This window comes from Somniosus microcephalus, chromosome 5, assembly GCF_052327205.1.
Source record: "Somniosus microcephalus isolate GS21.2 chromosome 5, FLI_Smic_1.0, whole genome shotgun sequence".
In the NCBI taxonomy this organism is placed as follows: domain Eukaryota; kingdom Metazoa; phylum Chordata; class Chondrichthyes; order Squaliformes; family Somniosidae; genus Somniosus; species Somniosus microcephalus.
The window spans coordinates 28,794,802-28,812,935 of NC_140991.1; the positions used below are offsets into that span (position 1 = coordinate 28,794,802).

General features: G+C 52.7%; 1 protein-coding gene across 2 annotated transcripts in view; it reads right to left on the reverse strand.

Annotated features, from left to right (window-relative positions):
* Nucleotides 1-18,134, reverse strand: part of xylb (xylulokinase homolog (H. influenzae)) — a 273,474-nt gene that overhangs the window by 54,919 nt on the left and 200,421 nt on the right. For both annotated transcript variants that reach the window (XM_085987477.1, XM_085987479.1), the window contains exon 16: nt 1,968-2,026. In XM_085987477.1, coding sequence (XP_085843603.1) covers nt 1,968-2,026 — 59 coding nt within the window. The remainder of the gene's footprint in view (nt 1-1,967; nt 2,027-18,134) is intronic.

Consider the following 18,134-nt stretch of genomic DNA (forward strand, 5'->3'; position numbering starts at 1 on the left):
GATGGTGCGTTGGCAGAATCGTGAGGGAGTGGCTACGTACCGTGTCGGGGTGGACGAAACTCTCTGTGCTCCCGCTGTCGATCAGGCAACTGGTGGCGCGGCCGTTTACCGCGATATCCATCATGGAGCTGGATAGATGGTGAGGGAGGGCTTGATCCAGCGTCACGGAGGCCAGTATGTGGCTTAGTGAGTCACTATAGTCATCCGCCGAGACGGTGGTCGGTTCCGGTGACGAAATGGCGGTTGAGTGCGTTGGATACGATGGCGGCGGATGCCATGCGGCCGGGGGTACACAAAATGGCGGATAAGATGGCTGCTCCCACGGCCCGCACGCTGCGCTGCTGGCTGGCTTCCCCTTGCAGGCGTTAGCGTAATGGCCTTTCTTCCCGCAGCCCGAGCAGGTAGCTGTCTTAGCTGGGCAGTGCGCTCTGGGATGTTTTAACTGGCCACAGAAATAGCATTTTTGGGCCTGGTTACTGGGCATCGAAGCAGTTCTTACCGGAGGCTGCTGTCTCGGTTGGGTCGCTGCAGCGGTTGGTGCCGGGGGCGGCGGTCCCGTGTCCCACGGTTTCGATTGCCATGTCTCGGCGCCGTTACGGGGGTATGCCTCGAGGTTTCGGTGGGCCTCCTCTAACGAGAGCGCAAGGGCAATGGCCGTCTTCAGGTCGGGTTCCTTGCTTTCTAGCAGTCTCTGCCGGGTGTGGTCTGACTGGAGGCCCCTGACGAAGGCATCACAGGCGAGTCCCTGCGCGTGCTCCACAGCCGTTACCGCTTTACAATCGCAGTCTCTGCAGAGTGCCAGTAGCGCCCGTGCAAATGCCCCTACCGATTCTCCCGGTTGCTGCCTGCGGGATCCCAAGAGGTGTCGGGCGTAAATTGTGTTCACTGGGCGCGTATATTGCCCTTTTAGTAGCTCGAGGGCCGCCACGTACGTATTAGAGTCCCGGATTAGCATATATACTTGATGGCTCACCTGGGCGGTCAAAATTTTCAGTTTGTGATCCTCCTCTGTAACCTGTGAGATTGCGAGGAAGGATTCAAAGCAGCTCAGCCAGTGTTCAAACTTGGCTGATGCACCCACCTCTTGAGGGTCGAGGTCCAGGCGTGGTGGTCTGAGGGCTCTCAGCAATGTCTGCTGTATCCGTTGCTGTTGTTGCTCCTCAGGTGTCGCCATTTAACTTTTAGCTAATAAAATTGATACGCTTATCAATTACTTCATAAAAGGTGATGAGTCGAAGAAGAGATGACGAGTCGAAAGAAGAGATGAATAAGGCTTTTATTAGCTAAGAAGAGACCATGCTTCTTCGTGAGTGACTGAACAAGTCTGAACGAAACCCACACAGTGGTGGGTGGAGTCAGCTGAGGCATGCCTCCATACACAGCGCCACCCAGAGGTGGCAATATACAATACAGTGGTTTACCACACCTCCCAAACCCGCAACCTCTTCCACCTAGAAAGGCAAGGGCAGCAGGCGCATGGGAACACCATCACCTCCAAGTTCCCCTCCAAGTCACACACCATCCTGACTTGGAAGTATATCGCCGATCCTTCATCGTCGCTGGGTCAAAATCCTGGATCTCCCTCCCTAACAGCACTGTGGGAGTACTTTCACCACACTGACTGCAGCGGTTCAAGAAAGCGGCTCACCACCACCTTCTCAAGGGCAACTGGGGATGGGCAATAAAAGCCGGCCTTGCCAGCGACGCCCACAGCCCACAAACGAATAAAAAAAATACAAAGCCACAGGTGTTCTTGTGTCTTTCAAATGTTAATTACATTGTGCACTGGAATTGACAGCCTTAATTGGCTTTGATCTAGTTGTGATGGAGGGTAATTATTAGGTGTTAAGCAGGGAGAAGAGTAACTCAGGAGGTGGAGATAAGAACTCATTCATCCTCCTCTGGTGCCAACATGATCATTGGACTGAGATAACCGTATCCCTCACAGCAGAGAGATGTCCTCCTACCTGCAGTATATCTGGGTTCGAAGAAGCCCCTCCTGTCGCCAGCACTCGGGTTCCCTTCACTGAAAGAAAAAACAGAATTAGAGGGGCTCTATGAAAAAGGTACAAGGCTGGTAATTAGATCTTTTACTAATGTTAACGATCAAAGTGGTACCATTTCTTAAAGGAGACGAGCCCAAATGCCTACGAGCGGCTGTAGCTTTTATAAGGTTGCCACCCATCCACTTTTGAGCCAGTCACGTTTTTTTGAATGGGATGTGTATAAATTTCCAAGATACAGACTGTATACCGAAAGCTGGGTTTTAAAAGCTCCATTTTTTCCCATTTATTTTTGCGAGATTTATCACTTGTACTTATGAAGCAGCAAAGTACATTTCAGAATGGAAGCCCCAAATGTCACCTCAGGCTTTCACTCTATCCCATCCTGTCTGGTATTCGCCTTGATAAAAGCTGGTAATAGAGGGAGAGAGAGAGAGAGAAAACGCATTCATACAGCGCCCTTCACAACCTCAGTACAGGTGCACAACCCCTTATCCACACTTCCGAAAGCCGAAAAGCTCCGAAAACCGAATTTTTTTTCGTGGAGCGTCTCTCGGTATTTCCAGTGTAAAAGCTTGAGCAGCTTGCACAGGAGGGGCCTGCACCAGCGCGATCAGAGATCGCGAGTGCCGGCAAAAGAGCCCGGCACCGAGGAGAAGTGCCGGGCTCTTGGGACACAGCTGGCACTGCCCAGGGGGGCTCAGGAGGCCGGGGACGGCGGCGCGAGGAGGTGCAGGCAGGTGGCCAGCAAAAAAGCATTGTCCGTTCTGAAATCCGAAAAATTCCGAATTCCGAAACACAGCTGTCCCCAAGGGTTTCGGATAAGGGATCGTGCACCTGTATATCCATAGTGCTTCATAGCCGATGAAGTATTTCTGAAGTGTTGGTGCTGTCATGTAGGCAAATGCAGCAGACAGCAAGGTCCCATGAACAGAAATGAGATAAATGACTAGATAATCGGATTTTTGTGGTGTTGGTTGAGGGGTAAATATTAGCCAGGACTCCGGAATAACTATCCTGCTCTTCACTGAATAGTGCCATGGGATTTCCTATGTCCTACTGAGAGGGCAGAAAGTTTAACGTCTCATCTGAAAGTCAACACCTTCAATAGTGCAGCACTCCCTCAGTACTCTACAGAAGTATCAGTCTAGATTATGCGCTCAAGTTTCTGGAGTGGGACATGAACTCATAACCTTCTGGCTCAGACAGGAGAGTGCTATCACTGAACCAAGGCTGACACCAATATTTGATTGTCCACCATTCCTATATGAGAATGTGAGAATGCCGGGCAATTAAATGACTCGCTATTGCCTCGTGCATCAGTCATCTCTTTACCCCTACTGTAGTACAAACCCTTTACATTTACAATTACAGCTCCTTATATTTTGCAACTGGCCTTTCAGTCTCTAAAAAACTAATCAGATTTATGGCTTTTTGTCACATGCCAGTTATTTATTATCCAATGAATTCCAACAGCTCTCAGTAAAGGCTACAATTAGTCTTTTGCCCAGAACCTGAGCCTCTCCTGTGGATAAAGAAGTGAGTTTTAACGCCAAGATAAACACCACCTTTTCACTTCAGGCGGATTTAAACTGCACTTGACTATAAAATTTTTAGTAAGTTTAAAGCCTCGTTGTTCATGGGAAAGCTTTTTTCTGAAGATAATACTTTTCGGATTATCTGCGACCTATCTTATATTGTAAAAAGATTTTATTGTGACACATCTTTTATTCAGTCAAATCTCTTCATCATTGCTAGCACTTATCCAGAAATCTTTGGCTTGCTAAAGCACAAGGAACATATTTAGCACTGTGTACAAATTTAAAGAAAAATGTGTTTGCTAAACTGACATTGGTTTATAATGATTGTGTAAATTGTAATTATAGACGAAAAATTCTTTATCTTTACTCACCGAGGAAAATATACCCCAAGTTTCCATCAATATCATCCCCTAAAGACCAGCCCAGACTGGTGATTGGGACTTACACTGCAAGCTTTCATACACTTAGGGTCTATCAGGTAACTTACCTCCTTATAAAATGATTTTTCTTCCATCATACCCTCATGATATGGGTCTGTTAAAATACTATCTCTGTTAGAACGCTGCTCGATAATGGTTTCTGACAAGGCTGCGAGTTTTATTTGACGATGTGTAATTGGGCATTCACTGAGACGCGCACAGAACCTCACAACTCCCAAAACACTTAGCTCTCAAAGACTGTTCGACTTGGTATGTTATTCCCTTGCAACAGGGAAAAACCCAGAACACTGGTGGTCATTTAATTCAATTGAGACAGCCTTCCCCTTTTGTCACAGTGGACCATGACATCCGCTGACAGCAAAATACAAATTGCAGGTATGGAAAGAAATTTGTTTCTGTTCATATTGTAAAATGTAAAGCTGATTGTTGTGTTTCAAGGTAGACGTGTCTTTGGGTCCATATGAGGTTGATAAAGCACTCAGGCTTTGCTCTTATAATTGATGAAATTCGTATCTCAACTCCTTGATGTGTTGCTGTTTTTAAATGCAATCCAGCTACATACATTACAACAGTGACTACATTTCATTGGCTGTAAAGCGCTTTGGGACATCCTGAGGTCGCGAAAGGTGCTATATAAATGCAAGTCTTTCTGGTTTTTCTTTCATAAACTGTTGCATATAAAGGCGGTGAGGAAGATTAGGATACAACATGGGTTTTGACTGGTTTAGTGCAGCTCATTCATTATATGGAGCTTCCAACCTCTCTAATGATTTAGTAGACAAATGTATCACATGCAGCGGCAGTATAAAGAGCGTGAGAAGAGCGGGAACAGCGGTGGTATAAAGAGCGCGAGAGGAGCGGGAGCAGCGGCGGTATAAAGAGCGCGAGAGGAGCGGGAGCAGCAGCGGTATACAGAGCGTGAGAGGAGCGGGAGCAGCGGCGGTATACAGAGTGCGAGAGGAGCAGGAGCAGCGGCGGTATACAGAGCGCGAGAGGAGCGGGAGCAGCGGCGGTATACAGAGCGCGAGAGGAGCAGGAGCAGCGGCGGTATACAGAGCGCGAGAGGAGCGGGAGCAGCGGCGGTATACAGAGCGCGAGAGGAGCGGGAGCAGCGGCGGTATAAAGAGCGCGAGAGGAGCGGGAGCAGCGGCGGTATGCAGAGTGCGAGAGGAGCAGGAGCAGCGGCGGTATACAGAGCGCGAGAGGAGCGGGAGCAGCAGCGGTATACAGAGCGCGAGAGGAGCGGAAGCAGCGGCGGTATACAGAGTGCGAGAGGAGCAGGAGCAGCGGCGGTATACAGAGCGCGAGAGGAGCGGGAGCAGCGGCGGTATACAGAGCGCGAGAGGAGCGGGAGCAGCGGCGGTATAAAGAGCGCGAGAGGAGCGGGAGCAGCGGCGGTATACAGAGCAAAGAGCGGGAGCAGCGGCGGTATACAGAGCGCGAGAGGAGCGGGAGCAGCGGTGGTATACAGAGCGCGAGAGGAGCGGGAGCAGCGGCGGTATAAAGAGCGCGAGAGGAGCGGGAGCAGCGGCGGTATAAAGAGCGCGAGAGGAGCGGGAGCAGCGGCGGTATACAGAGTGCGAGAGGAGCGGGAGCAGCGGCGGTATAAAGAGCGCGAGAGGAGCGGGAGCAGCGGCGGTATAAAGAGCGCGAGAGGAGCGGGAGCAGCAGCGGTATACAGAGCACGAGAGGAGCGGGAGCAGCGGCGGTATACAGAGCACGAGAGGAGCGGGAGCAGCGGCGGTATACAGAGCGCGAGAGGAGCGGGAGCAGCGGCGGTATACAGAGCAAAGAGCGGGAGTAGCGGCGGTATACAGAGCGCGAGAGGAGCGGGAGCAGCGGTGGTATACAGAGCGCGAGAGGAGCGGGAGCAGCGGCGGTATAAAGAGCGCGAGAGGAGCGGGAGCAGCGGCGGTATAAAGAGCGCGAGAGGAGCGGGAGCAGCGGCGGTATACAGAGTGCGAGAGGAGCGGGAGCAGCGGCGGTATAAAGAGCGCGAGAGGAGCGGGAGCAGCGGCGGTATAAAGAGCGCGAGAGGAGCGGGAGCAGCAGCGGTATACAGAGCACGAGAGGAGCGGGAGCAGCGGCGGTATACAGAGCGCGAGAGGAGCGGGAGCAGCGGCGGTATACAGAGCGCGAGAGGAGCGGGAGCAGCGGCGGTATACAGAGCGCGAGAGGAGCGGGAGCAGCGGCGGTATACAGAGCGCGAGAGGAGCGGGAGCAGCGGCGGTATAAAGCGCGCGAGAGGAGCGGGAGCAGCGGCGGTATAAAGAGCGCGAGAGGAGCGGGAGCAGCGGCGGTATAAAGAGCGCGAGAGGAGCGGGAGCAGCGGCGGTATACAGAGCACGAGAGGAGCGGGAGCAGCGGCGGTATAAAGAGCGCGAGAGGAGCGGGAGCAGCGGCTGTATAAAGAGCGCGAGAGGAGCGGGAGCAGCGGCGGTATACAGAGCGCGAGAGGAGCGGGAGCAGCGGCGGTATACAGAGCGCGAGAGGAGCGGGAGCAGCGGCGGTATAAATAGCGCGAGAGGAGCGGGAGCAGCGGCGGCATACAGAGCGCGAGAGGAGCGGGAGCAGCGGCGGTATACAGAGCGCGAGAGGAGCGGGAGCAGCGGCGGTATAAAGCGCGCGAGAGGAGCGGGAGCAGCGGCGGTATAAAGAGCGCGAGAGGAGCGGGAGCAGCGGCGGTATAAAGAGCGCGAGAGGAGCGGGAGCAGCGGCGGTATACAGAGCACGAGAGGAGCGGGAGCAGCGGCGGTATAAAGAGCGCGAGAGGAGCGGGAGCAGCGGCTGTATAAAGAGCGCGAGAGGAGCGGGAGCAGCGGCGGTATACAGAGCGCGAGAGGAGCGGGAGCAGCGGCGGTATACAGAGCGCGAGAGGAGCGGGAGCAGCGGCGGTATAAATAGCGCGAGAGGAGCGGGAGCAGCGGCGGCATACAGAGCGCGAGAGGAGCGGGAGCAGCGGCGGTATACAGAGCGCGAGAGGAGCGGGAGCAGCGGCGGTATACAGAAATCGAGAGGAGCGGGAGCAGCGGCGGTATACAGAGCGCGAGAGGAGCGGGAGCAGCGGCGGTATACAGAGCGCGAGAGGAGCGGGAGCAGCGGCGGTATACAGAGTGCGAGAGGAGCGGCAGCAGCGGCGGTATAAAGAGCGCGAGAGGAGCGGGAGCAGCGGCGGTATAAAGAGCGCGAGAGGAGCGGGAGCAGCGGCGGTATACAGAAATCGAGAGAAGCGGGAGCAGCGGCGGTATACAGAGCGCGAGAGGAGCGGGAGCAGCGGCTGTATAAAGAGCGCGAGAGGAGCGGGAGCAGCGGCGGTATACAGAGCGCGAGAGGAGCGGGAGCAGCGGCGGTATAAATAGCGCGAGAGGAGCGGGAGCAGCGGCGGTATACAGAGCGCGAGAGGAGCAGGAGCAGCGGCGGTATACAGAGCGCGAGCAGCGGCGGTATACAGAAATCGAGAGGAGCGGGAGCAGCGGCGGTATACAGAGCGCGAGAGGAGCGGGAGCAGCGGCGGTATACAGAGCGCGAGAGGAGCGGGAGCAGCGGCGGTATACAGAGCGCGAGAGGAGCGGGAGCAGCGGCGGTATAAAGAGCGCGAGAGGAGCGGGAGCAGCGGCGGTATAAAGAGCGCGAGAGGAGCGGGAGCAGCGGCGGTATACAGAAATCGAGAGAAGCGGGAGCAGCAGCGGTATACAGAGCGCGAGAGGAGCGGCAGCAGCGGCGGTATACAGAGCGCGAGAGGAGCGGGAGCAGCGGCGGTATAAAGAGCGCGAGAGGAGCGGTATACAGAGCGCGAGAGGAGCGGGAGCAGCGGTGGTATAAAGAGCGCGAGAGGAGCGGGAGCAGCGGCGGTATAAAGAGCGCGAGAGGAGCGGGAGCAGCGGCGGTATACAGAAATCGAGAGAAGCGGGAGCAGCTGCGGTATACAGAAATCGAGAGGAGCGGGAGCAGCGGCGGTATACAGAGCGCGAGAGGAGCGGGAGCAGCGGCGGTATACAGAGCGCGAGAGGAGCGGGAGCAGCGGCGGTATAAAGCGCGCGAGAGGAGCGGGAGCAGCGGCGGTATACAGAAATCGGGAGAAGCGGGAGCAGCGGCGGTATACAGAGCGCGAGAGGAGCGGGAGCAGCGGCGGTATACAGAGCGCGAGAGGAGCGGGAGCAGCGGCGGTATAAAGAGCGCGAGAGGAGCGGGAGCAGCGGCGGTATACAGAAATCGAGAGAAGCGGGAGCAGCGGCGGTATAAAGAGCGCAAGAGGAGCGGGAGCAGCGGCGGTATACAGAAATCGAGAGGAGCGGGAACAGTGGTGGTCATCCCGCAGCTTAAGAGTGTGCAGGCAGAGAGGGAATGGCTGACCGCTAGACAGAAGAGGAGGTCCAGGCAGGTAGGGCAGGAATCCCCTGAGTGCATCTTGCTCGCTAACTAGTTTTCTGCTCTGAATATGGTGGGGGCGATGGTTCCTCTGGGGAGTGCAGCCAGAGCCAAGTCCATGGCATCACGGGTTCCTCAGCTGCACAGCACGGGAGGAAGAAGAGTGGAAGAGCAATAAGCATAGAGGCTTCGATAGTAAGGGGAGCAGACAGGCGTTTCTGCGGCCGCAGACGTGGCTCCAGGATGGTATGTTGCCTCCCTGGTGCCAGGGTCAAGGATGTCACTAAGCGGCTGCAGAACATTCTGAGGGGGGAGGGTGAACAGCTAGAGGCCGTGGTCCATATCGGTACCAACGACATAGGTAGAAAGAGGGATGAGGTCCTGCAGGCAGCTTTTAGGGAGCTAGGAAAGAGATTAAAAAGCAGGGCCTCAAATGTAGTAATCTCTGGATTACTCCCGGTGCCACGTGCTCGTGAGTATAGAAATAGGAGAGGATAGAGCAGATGAATGCGTGGCAGGAGAGATAGTGCAGGAGGGAGGGCTTTAGATTCCTGAGGCATTGGGACTGTTTCTGGGGGAGGTGGGACCTGTACAAGCTGGACGGGTTGCACCTCAACAGGACCGGGACCAATATCCTCGCAGGGGGGATTACTAGTGCTGTTGGGGAGGGTTTAAACTAGTTTGGCAGGAGGATGGGAACCTGAGAGTAGACTAAAACAAATTATCTGGTCATTATTGCATTGCTGTTTGTGGGAGCTTACTGCGTGCAAATTGGCTGCCGCGTTTCCTACGTTACAACAGTGGTGTAGTAAACCACTTTTGTCGTTCACTATCGTTACACTATAGTTATCACTGTTATATCGTTATCACTGTTCACACTGTTGTATCACTATACGAGGTCGCCTCTTGTCACGCTGTTATACCTGGGCTGAACACTGCTGACTCCGCCCATGGCTCCACCTACCTGCCCAGGTATAAAGGTGGTCGACTGGCTGGTATTCCTCCTTGTTGGATCCGATCACCCACGAGGGTGGGCTCTGTTATTTAGCCAATAAAAACCTATAGTTACTTTCTTAACTCGTCGCTTTTCATTGGATGAATTGATAGGTATATCAATTTTATTGGCTAAATTTTAAAATGTCGACACTTGAGCAGTCAAACGACCAGCCAAACGACCAGCCAAGCGACCAGCCAGACGCCCAGCTACAACAGCCACAGCAGCCGGCCTGGCTGCGAGCCCTCAGACCACCGTACCTGGACCTAAACCCACAGGCAGCAAACTCAGCCCTCGACTTCGAACACTGGCTGAGCTGCTTCGAAGCCTACCTGGGAGAATCCGGCGTGCCTCAGAAATCCAAGCGAAGAGTTCTGAACGCCCAAGTGAGCCCTAAAGTATTCGCACTCATCCGGGACCTTAAAACATACGAGGACGCCATCAACCGGCTGAAAAGACAGTACCAAACCCCGGTAAATTCCATGTATGCCAGACACCTCCTAAGATCCCGCCCGCAACAGCCAGGAGAGCCCGTGGAGGAATTTTTACGGGTGCTACAAGCACTCGGCAGAGACTGTAACTTTAAAGCGGTAACGGCGGCTGAAAATACTGAAGACAATGTCCGCAATGCCTTCGTGAAAGGCCTGCGGTCCGACTACTCACGGCAAAGACTACTGGAAGCAAGGGACCTCGACCTGGACAAAGCTGCAGCCCTCGCTCTCTCTCTAGAGGTGGCCCATCGGGACCTCGAGGCATACTCAAGGTACTGTAACTCGCGACCCTGGGACTTGGGACCGACCCCGACCGCGATACCCCCCGCAGCAACCCCCCTGGGACCTACCTCAGCGTCCCGGACCCGATTGAGACCGCCACCCCCGGTACCAGCTCCGACATCGGACCCCCGCGATCGGGCCGCCAGCTGCTTCTTCTGCGGCCAGGCGAAACACCCAAGGTCGCGCTGCCCAGCCAGGAACTCTACCTGCTCAAACTGCATGAAGAAAGGCCACTTCGCTAAGGCCTGCAGAGGTGGATCATCAGAGGCCAGCAGTGCCTCATGCGAGCTGTGGGGGTGGTCATCTTCCTTCAAGGCAACAGAGGCCAGCATCCCCACGTGAGTCATGGGGGCGGCCATCTTTGATACAGGCAACCGACACCAGCAGTGCCTCATGTGAGTTACGGGGGCAGCCATCTTCTCCGCCATTTTGTCCAACCTCGTGGGAGACGCCATTTTACCCACCACGCTCGACCGCCACCGTGCCTCTAGACCCGACTACCGCCTCACCCGCAGACTACAGCAACTCGCTCAGCTATACACTAGCCTCCGTCTCACTGGACCAAACCCGCCCGCATCACCTGTCCAAGTCAATGATGGACATCAGAGTAAACGGCCACGCCATGACCTGCCTGTTCGACAGCGGAAGCACGGAGAGTTTCATCCACCCAGACACAGTGAGCCACTACTCCCTCCCTGTCCTGCCAACGCGCAACCGGATCTCGATGGCATCGAGATCCCACGCCACAGACATCAGCGGCTACTGTGTTGTGACCCTATCGGTTAAGGGTACGGAGTATAAAAATTTTAAACTCCTCGGCCTCCCCCAGCTATGCGCCGCCGTCCTACTAGGGCTAGACTTCCAATCCCACCTCCAAAGCGTCACACTAGCATACGGCGGACCCCTCCCCCCACTCACAGTCGACAACCAACAGATTTTAAACCGCCCACCGCGTAACACCTGCGGCCTATCCACCCTCAAGGTCCCGCCACCTTCCCTGTTCGCTAACCTCACCCCCGACTGCAAACCCGTCGCGACCAAGAGCAGGCGGTGCAGCGCCGGGGACAGAGCTTTCATTAGCTCTGAGGTGCAGCGTCTCCTGAAGGAGGGCATCATCGAAGGGAGCACCAGCCCCTGGCGTGCCCAGGTCGTGGTAGTTAAGACGGGCAATAAGAACCGCCTGGTCATCGACTACAGCCAGACCATAAACAGGTACACCCAGCTGGACGCATACCCCCTTCCCCGCATATCTGATATGGTCAATCAGATCGCACAATACCGAGTATTCTCTACCATCGACCTTAAGTCGGCCTACCACCAACTCCCTATCCGCCCTGAGGACCGCCAGTATACCGCCTTCGAGGCGAATGGCCGCCTCTACCACTTCCTTAGGGTTCCCTTCGGCGTCACCAACGGGGTTTCGGTCTTCCAAAGGGAGACGGACCGGATGGTTGACCAGAACGGGCTGCACGCCACGTTCCCCTACCTAGATAACGTCACCATCTGCGGCCGCGACCGGCAGGACCATGACGTTAATCTGGAGAGATTCCTCCGTACGGCCCAACGGCTGAACCTCACCTACAATAAGGAGAAATGTGTGTTTAACACCTCGCGCCTTGCCATCCTCGGCTGTGTAGTAGAGAACGGAGTCATCGGCCCCGACCCCGAAAGAATGCGTCCCCTCATGGAGCTACCCCTCCCCCACTGTCCAAAGGCTCTGAAGAGAACCCTGGGGCTCTTCGCCTACTATGCCCAATGGGTGCCCAATTATGCAGACAAAGCCAGACCCCTCATGAAGTCCACATCCTTCCCCCTTGCGGAGGAAGCGTGCGCAGCCTTCTCCCTCATTAAGGGAGACATCGCCAAGGCCACAATGCACGCAGTGGACGAGTCCATCCCCTTCCAAGTGGAGAGCGATGCATCCGACTTCGCCCTAGCCGCTACCCTTAACCAGGAGGGGAGACCAGTGGCCTTCTTCTCAAGGACCCTACAGGGCCCTGAGATCCGACACTCGTCGGTCGAGAAGGAGGCCCAAGCGATTGTGGAGGCGGTACGACGCTGGAGGCATTACCTGGCAGGCAAACGATTTACCCTCCTCACCGACCAGCGTTCGGTCGCTTTTATGTTTAATAACAAGCTGAGGGGCAAAATCAAGAATGACAAGATATTGAGGTGGAGAATCGAACTATCCACCTATGATTATGATATCTTGTACCGGCCAGGTAAGCTGAACGATCCCCCTGATGCTCTGTCACGAATTACATGCGCCAGCGCGCAAAGTGATAGACTTCAGACCCTCCACAACGACCTCTGCCACCCCGGGGTCACCAGACTTTACCACTTCATTAAGGCCCGCAACCTGCCATACTCCATCGAGGAGGTCAGGACCATGACCAGGAACTGCCAGACCTGTGCCGAGTGCAAACCGCACTTCTTTAGGTCGGACAGAGCAAGCCTGATCAAGGCCACCCGCCCCTTCGAGCGCCTGAGCATCGACTTTAAGGGGCCCCTCCCGTCCTCTGACCGTAATGTGTACTTCCTCAACATCGTTGATGAGTGCTCCCGTTTCCCCTTTGCCTTCCCCTGCCCAGACATGACCAGTACCACGGTCATTAAATGCCTGAACGACCTCTTCGCCTTGTTCGGGTTCCCAAACTATATACATAGTGACCGGGGCTCCTCCTTCATGAGCGAGGAACTCCGTCAGTTCCTACTAGCGAGAGGTATTGCTGCAAGCAGGACCACCAGCTACAACCCCCGAGGGAACGGCCAGGTGGAAAGAGAGAACGCGACGGTATGGAAGGCCGTCCTCTTAGCCTTAAAGTCTAAGGGCCTCCCAACCTCCCGCTGGCAGGAAGTCCTCCCGGCAGCGCTGCATTCCATCCGGTCACTACTCTGCACTGCCATTAACGCCACCCCCCATGAACGAATGTTTGTTTTCCCCAGGAAGTCGACTACGGGAACCACACTACCAACCTGGCTGACCTCCCCGGGGCCCGTCCTGCTGCGAAAGCACGTGAGGGCCCATAAAACGGACCCCCTGGTCGAGAAGGTGAACCTCCTGCACGCCAACCCCCAGTACGCCTATGTGGCTTACCCAGACGGGCGGGAGGACACAGTCTCCTTACGGGACCTCGCACCCTCGGGCATTCCGGAGACACCACCTTTACCCCCGCCCACCCCCCCCCCCCAATTCCAGCTCAGGTAGACGGCACGCCGGAACCCCACGAGCCTTCGCCGACCACGCAGACACCAGCATCAACACCGGAGAATGCAACACCGCCGCTGCGACGATCAGAAAGGCTTACGAGGCCTCCGGACAGACTGACTTACCAGAACTGGTAGTACACTTCACCCCGCTGGACTCAAATCTAAACAAGGGGTGAATGTGGTAAACCACTTTTGTCGTTCACTATCGTTACACTATAGTTATCACTGTTATATCGTTATCACTGTTCACACTGTTGTATCACTATACGAGGTCGCCTCTTGTCACGCTGTTATACCTGGGCTGAACACTGCGGACTCCGCCCATGGCTCCACCTACCTGCCCAGGTATAAAGGTGGTCGACTGGCTGGTATTCCTCCTTGTTGGATCCGATCACCCACGAGGGTGGGCTCTGTTATTTAGCCAATAAAAACCTATAGTTACTTTCTTAACTCGTCGCTTTTCATTGGATGAATTGATAGGTATATCAAGTGACTACACTTCAAAAAGTACCTAATTGCCTGTAAAGCGTTTTGGGGCATCCTGAGGTTGTGAAAGGTGATATATAAATGCAAGTCTTTCTTTCTTTAATAATCTACATTCAAGAAAGACGCATAATTAGAAGAGACTGCAGCATTTTACATCCATGCTTCCACAGATCTCTGGCTTATTGTTGCTTCCCAGACATTGTAATCTCAAACTGACAGCTCATATCCATCTTTTGTTGTGTGGAGTTCACTCTTGAATCCTTTTCCACCCAGTTTAACTTCACTACCTCTATCTAAAACAAATAAAAAATGTCATACTGGCTGATGACACATAATACAGGAAAGAGTTAGATGCCAGAAGTTTTTTTTTTATAAATGCATTTGTTAATACTTTTGTTATTAAATCTCTGTCAGACGTTTAAATGCCTCCTCTGATATCGATCTTCCTTGTTGTTTGTGTCAGCATCTAACTCATTCTTTCTAAGACCTCAAAACGGTGGAACTCATCAATTTTCCTGTCTTCCTACAATTGGGGGCTTTTAATTAAAACCACCATTTCTTGATTTACCTCTCCTGATCATTTTACTTCTTGATGGCTTCCACTCATCCACCTAGGCCTCTGAATTCAAAACAGATTCCAAACAATAACTGGAGATTGGGAGAAGGGGAAGTGCAACGAGACCTGGGTGTCCTTGTGCACCAGTCGCTGAAGGTAAGCATGCAGATGCAGCAGGCAGTTAAGAAGGTAAATGGTATGTTGGCCTTCGTAGCGAGAGGGTTCGAGTACAGGAGCAAGGATGTCTTGCTGCAGTTGTACAGGGCCTTGGTGAGACCACACCTTGAGTATTGTGTGCAGTTTTGGTCGCCTTATCTGAGGAAGGATGTTCTTGCCGTGGAGGGAGTGCAGCGAAGATTCACCAGACTGATACCTGGGATGGCAGGAATGATGAATGAGGAGAGATTGGGTCGATTGGGCTTATACTCGCTGGAGTTTAGAAGAATGAGAGGGGATCTCATTGAAACTTATAAAATTCTGACAGGACTAGACAGACTAGATGCAGGAAGGATGTTCCCGATGGCTAGGGAGTCCAGAACCAGGGGTCACAGTCTAAGGATAAGGGGTAAGCCATTTAGGACAGAGATGAGGAGGAATTTCTTCACCCAGAGAGTGGTGAACCTGTGGAATTCGCTACCGCAGAAGGCAGTGGAGGCCAATTCATTAAATATATTCAAGAAGGAGTTGGATATATTTCTTAAGGCTAAAGGGATCAAGGGATATGGGGAGAAGGCAGGGACAGGGTACTGAATTTGGATGATCAGCCATGATCTCATTGAATGGCGGAGCAGGCTCAAGGGGCCGAATGGCCTCCTCCTGCTCCTATCTTCTATGTTTCTAAGTTTCTATGAATCAGTGAATACAATGGAATCAGGGCTGCAGTACAGTCACCTGCCCACAGGTAGTGCTGCTGTGACCAATAGCTGTCACATGGGAAGAGAGGAAATCTCGCCTCGTTGAGTGAGTGTTCTTTTCATATTAATCTCTCCAACTGTACTTTTATCTTTACTTAAAGAATACTGTAGGAGAAAAATCTACAGCCTCGACCTTAAATCACTTCGGAAACATATCCTATAGTTTAAAGATGGATTGTCATTGTTTCAGGGAGAGAAACAAGCTCAGAAACACTGTGCATCATGTTTTGTGACATGATGGATTTACGCAACACCTTCCAGCTGAAATCTCTTCAAAATGATAACTTCAACTTCCCAACCACATTGCTGAAATAGTCAACTTGATCTCTTGCCCTTTTTTTAAAACAAGGGACAAAAGAGGTTTACTAGAACGGTTCCAGGGATGAGGGATTACAGTTACATGGATAGACTGGAGAAGCTGGGGCTGTTCTCCTTAGAGCAGAGATGGTTGAGAGTTGAGATTTGATGGAGGTGTTCCAAATCATGAAGGGTTTAGATAGAGTAAATAAAGAGAAACTGTTTCCAATGGCTGAAGGGTTGATAACCAGAGGACACAGATTTAAGATGATTGGCAAAAGAACCAGAGGCGGCATGAGGAAAAACGTTTGGCACAACAAGATTTGGAATGCACGGCCTCATAAGATGGTGGAAAAAAGATTCAATAGTAGCCTTCAAAAGGGAATTGGATTAAAAATTGAAGGTGAAAAAAATTGCAGGGATATGGGGAAAGAGTGGGGGAGTGGGATTGCTCTTCGAAAGAGCCAGCACGGATTTGATGGGCCAAAAGGCCTCCTTCTATGCTGTACCACTCTATGAATGTATGATAGGTCAAACCAATATTTCAGGAATTTAAACAAGTGGGCCTAGAGATTCAGCCGCACAGTGCCCGTTTTTTGGGCATTAACCGGCCTACTAAGCCTCCATTATGAGCCAAAAGTGCACCGCCCGCAATATTGGTAACGGCCAAATAATCGCTGTGCCGTGCCCACGCCAGAAACAGGAGTTAGGCCCTTTGCATATGTAACAAGGCCCACATGGCAAGGTTAGTGTGCCCCTCAGGCTGCACTCAGGAAAACCAGGCCTACATGCGGCTTAACAGGCGCCCTTTAAAGGGTCTACCTGTTAGGCCGCAACCAACAACGTAAGTTTTAAAATATACTTATGTGCATCTGGGATGAGCAGGAATTCTCCTCTCGACCCCACAGTTAAAGAACACGGGCTGCCGCTCTCACACCACCCCCCACCCTCGAGCAATCTCACTGCCAATCACACCCTCTGGAACTCTCTCCCCAAAAAGTCTGTGGATGTTGGGTCAATTAAAATTTTCAAGATAGATAGATTTTTGTTAGGTAAGGGTATCAGGGATTGGATCAACGACAGGCAAATGGAGTTACGGTACAGATCAGCCATGGTCTGATTGAATGGTGGAACAGGCTTGAGTTGCTGAATGGCCTATTTGCCTGGAGATTCATTGATGACTTGAGCTTTGCTATGGGTCCCCGTAGCCCATGTGTGGCCTGGGATCTGGTGAGGCACACGCGCATCATATTTTAAACAATGATTCCACTTTCTTTTCTTCCACTGCAGGCGCAGCAGCTTTTGTGATCATTGTGTGGCTGCAGTTGTTTTCTTCTCTGCTACTGGGGCCTTGAGATCCCCACTGACCCTTGCGCAACAGAGTACTTCTAAACTTGAGCACTCCTCAGTTTTTATAATCATGCCTGCCAATGTTTCCTCTAAATTGTCTTTGTTGTGCGCGGCCCCTTTATTTCAATGTGTGGTCCCTTAAAAATTTTTGTGCATGTGCGGTATTCCAGGTGGGTAAGCTTGTGAGCAGCCTGCACGGTACCTTCCAGATTACTGCGCGGCCGCGCTCGCGTGCAGCTTGCAGGGAACACGGACGCATGCCCGCTCCCCCTCTGTGGAGTACTGGTAGATCCCGCATTGCATTCTCCTTCACCTCCACCTTTGAGTGCTTCCTCCTACTGCATGTTAGACCCAGTTCCACTGAGTGGGGTCTGGTCCAAGAGCTCAAGTCTCAGACCCATGCCCCAGCAGTGTTCCCAGATGGCGACCTCCCCCTTCCGTAATAACTCCCAACATAACTAAAACAGATTGGCCTGGATTTTGCGGTCAGCGGCGAAGGAACGGCGCTCGCCGCTCACCTCAAAGTTTTAGCGGGCTCCAGAGCGCAGACGGCCTCTTTTCCGATGTGAGTTTGAATTTAGCGCCTTCTACAGGGGATCTGTTGGGTTTGTGAATAGGGCAGGCAGCAGGGAGACTGATCAACCAATCAGATTGAGGAATTCTCACAGATGGCAAAGCAGGAAGTAAAAAGCAGGAATTATGAATTACATTTAAATCATTGAACAGAAAGCAAAATAAAGATTGGGACATACATATGGGATTAAGGGAGCAACTTAAATAGCAAAACACAAACTTAAAAAACATTTTAACTTTAACTTTTTAAAAATCTGCAACATTTTAATTTTCTTCTGAGGGAATGAGACTCCACACTTGTAAAATACTTTTTCAGGGCAGAGAGCGTGTTCAGCAGTAATTATGACTTAGTATGCCATTAAAAACTCAGTTACACTTGATTGAAGAAGGCTTAAGTTTTTCATCAGCCTTTACAGTGAGAATAGTGGGTAATTCATGCCAAATCAGTGATTTCTGTGTTGATTCCATCGGCAAGGACTGCAACAGCGCACCCTGTAGAGGAGCAGGCCATCACTGTATGCAACTTCCAGATTTCCATGTTTAACTGCGCATGTGCGGACGCCAGAAGTTGCTGTCAGTTTTACCCAATAATAAAGGCGAACGCCGACAGCCTCGCCGTCATTACTACC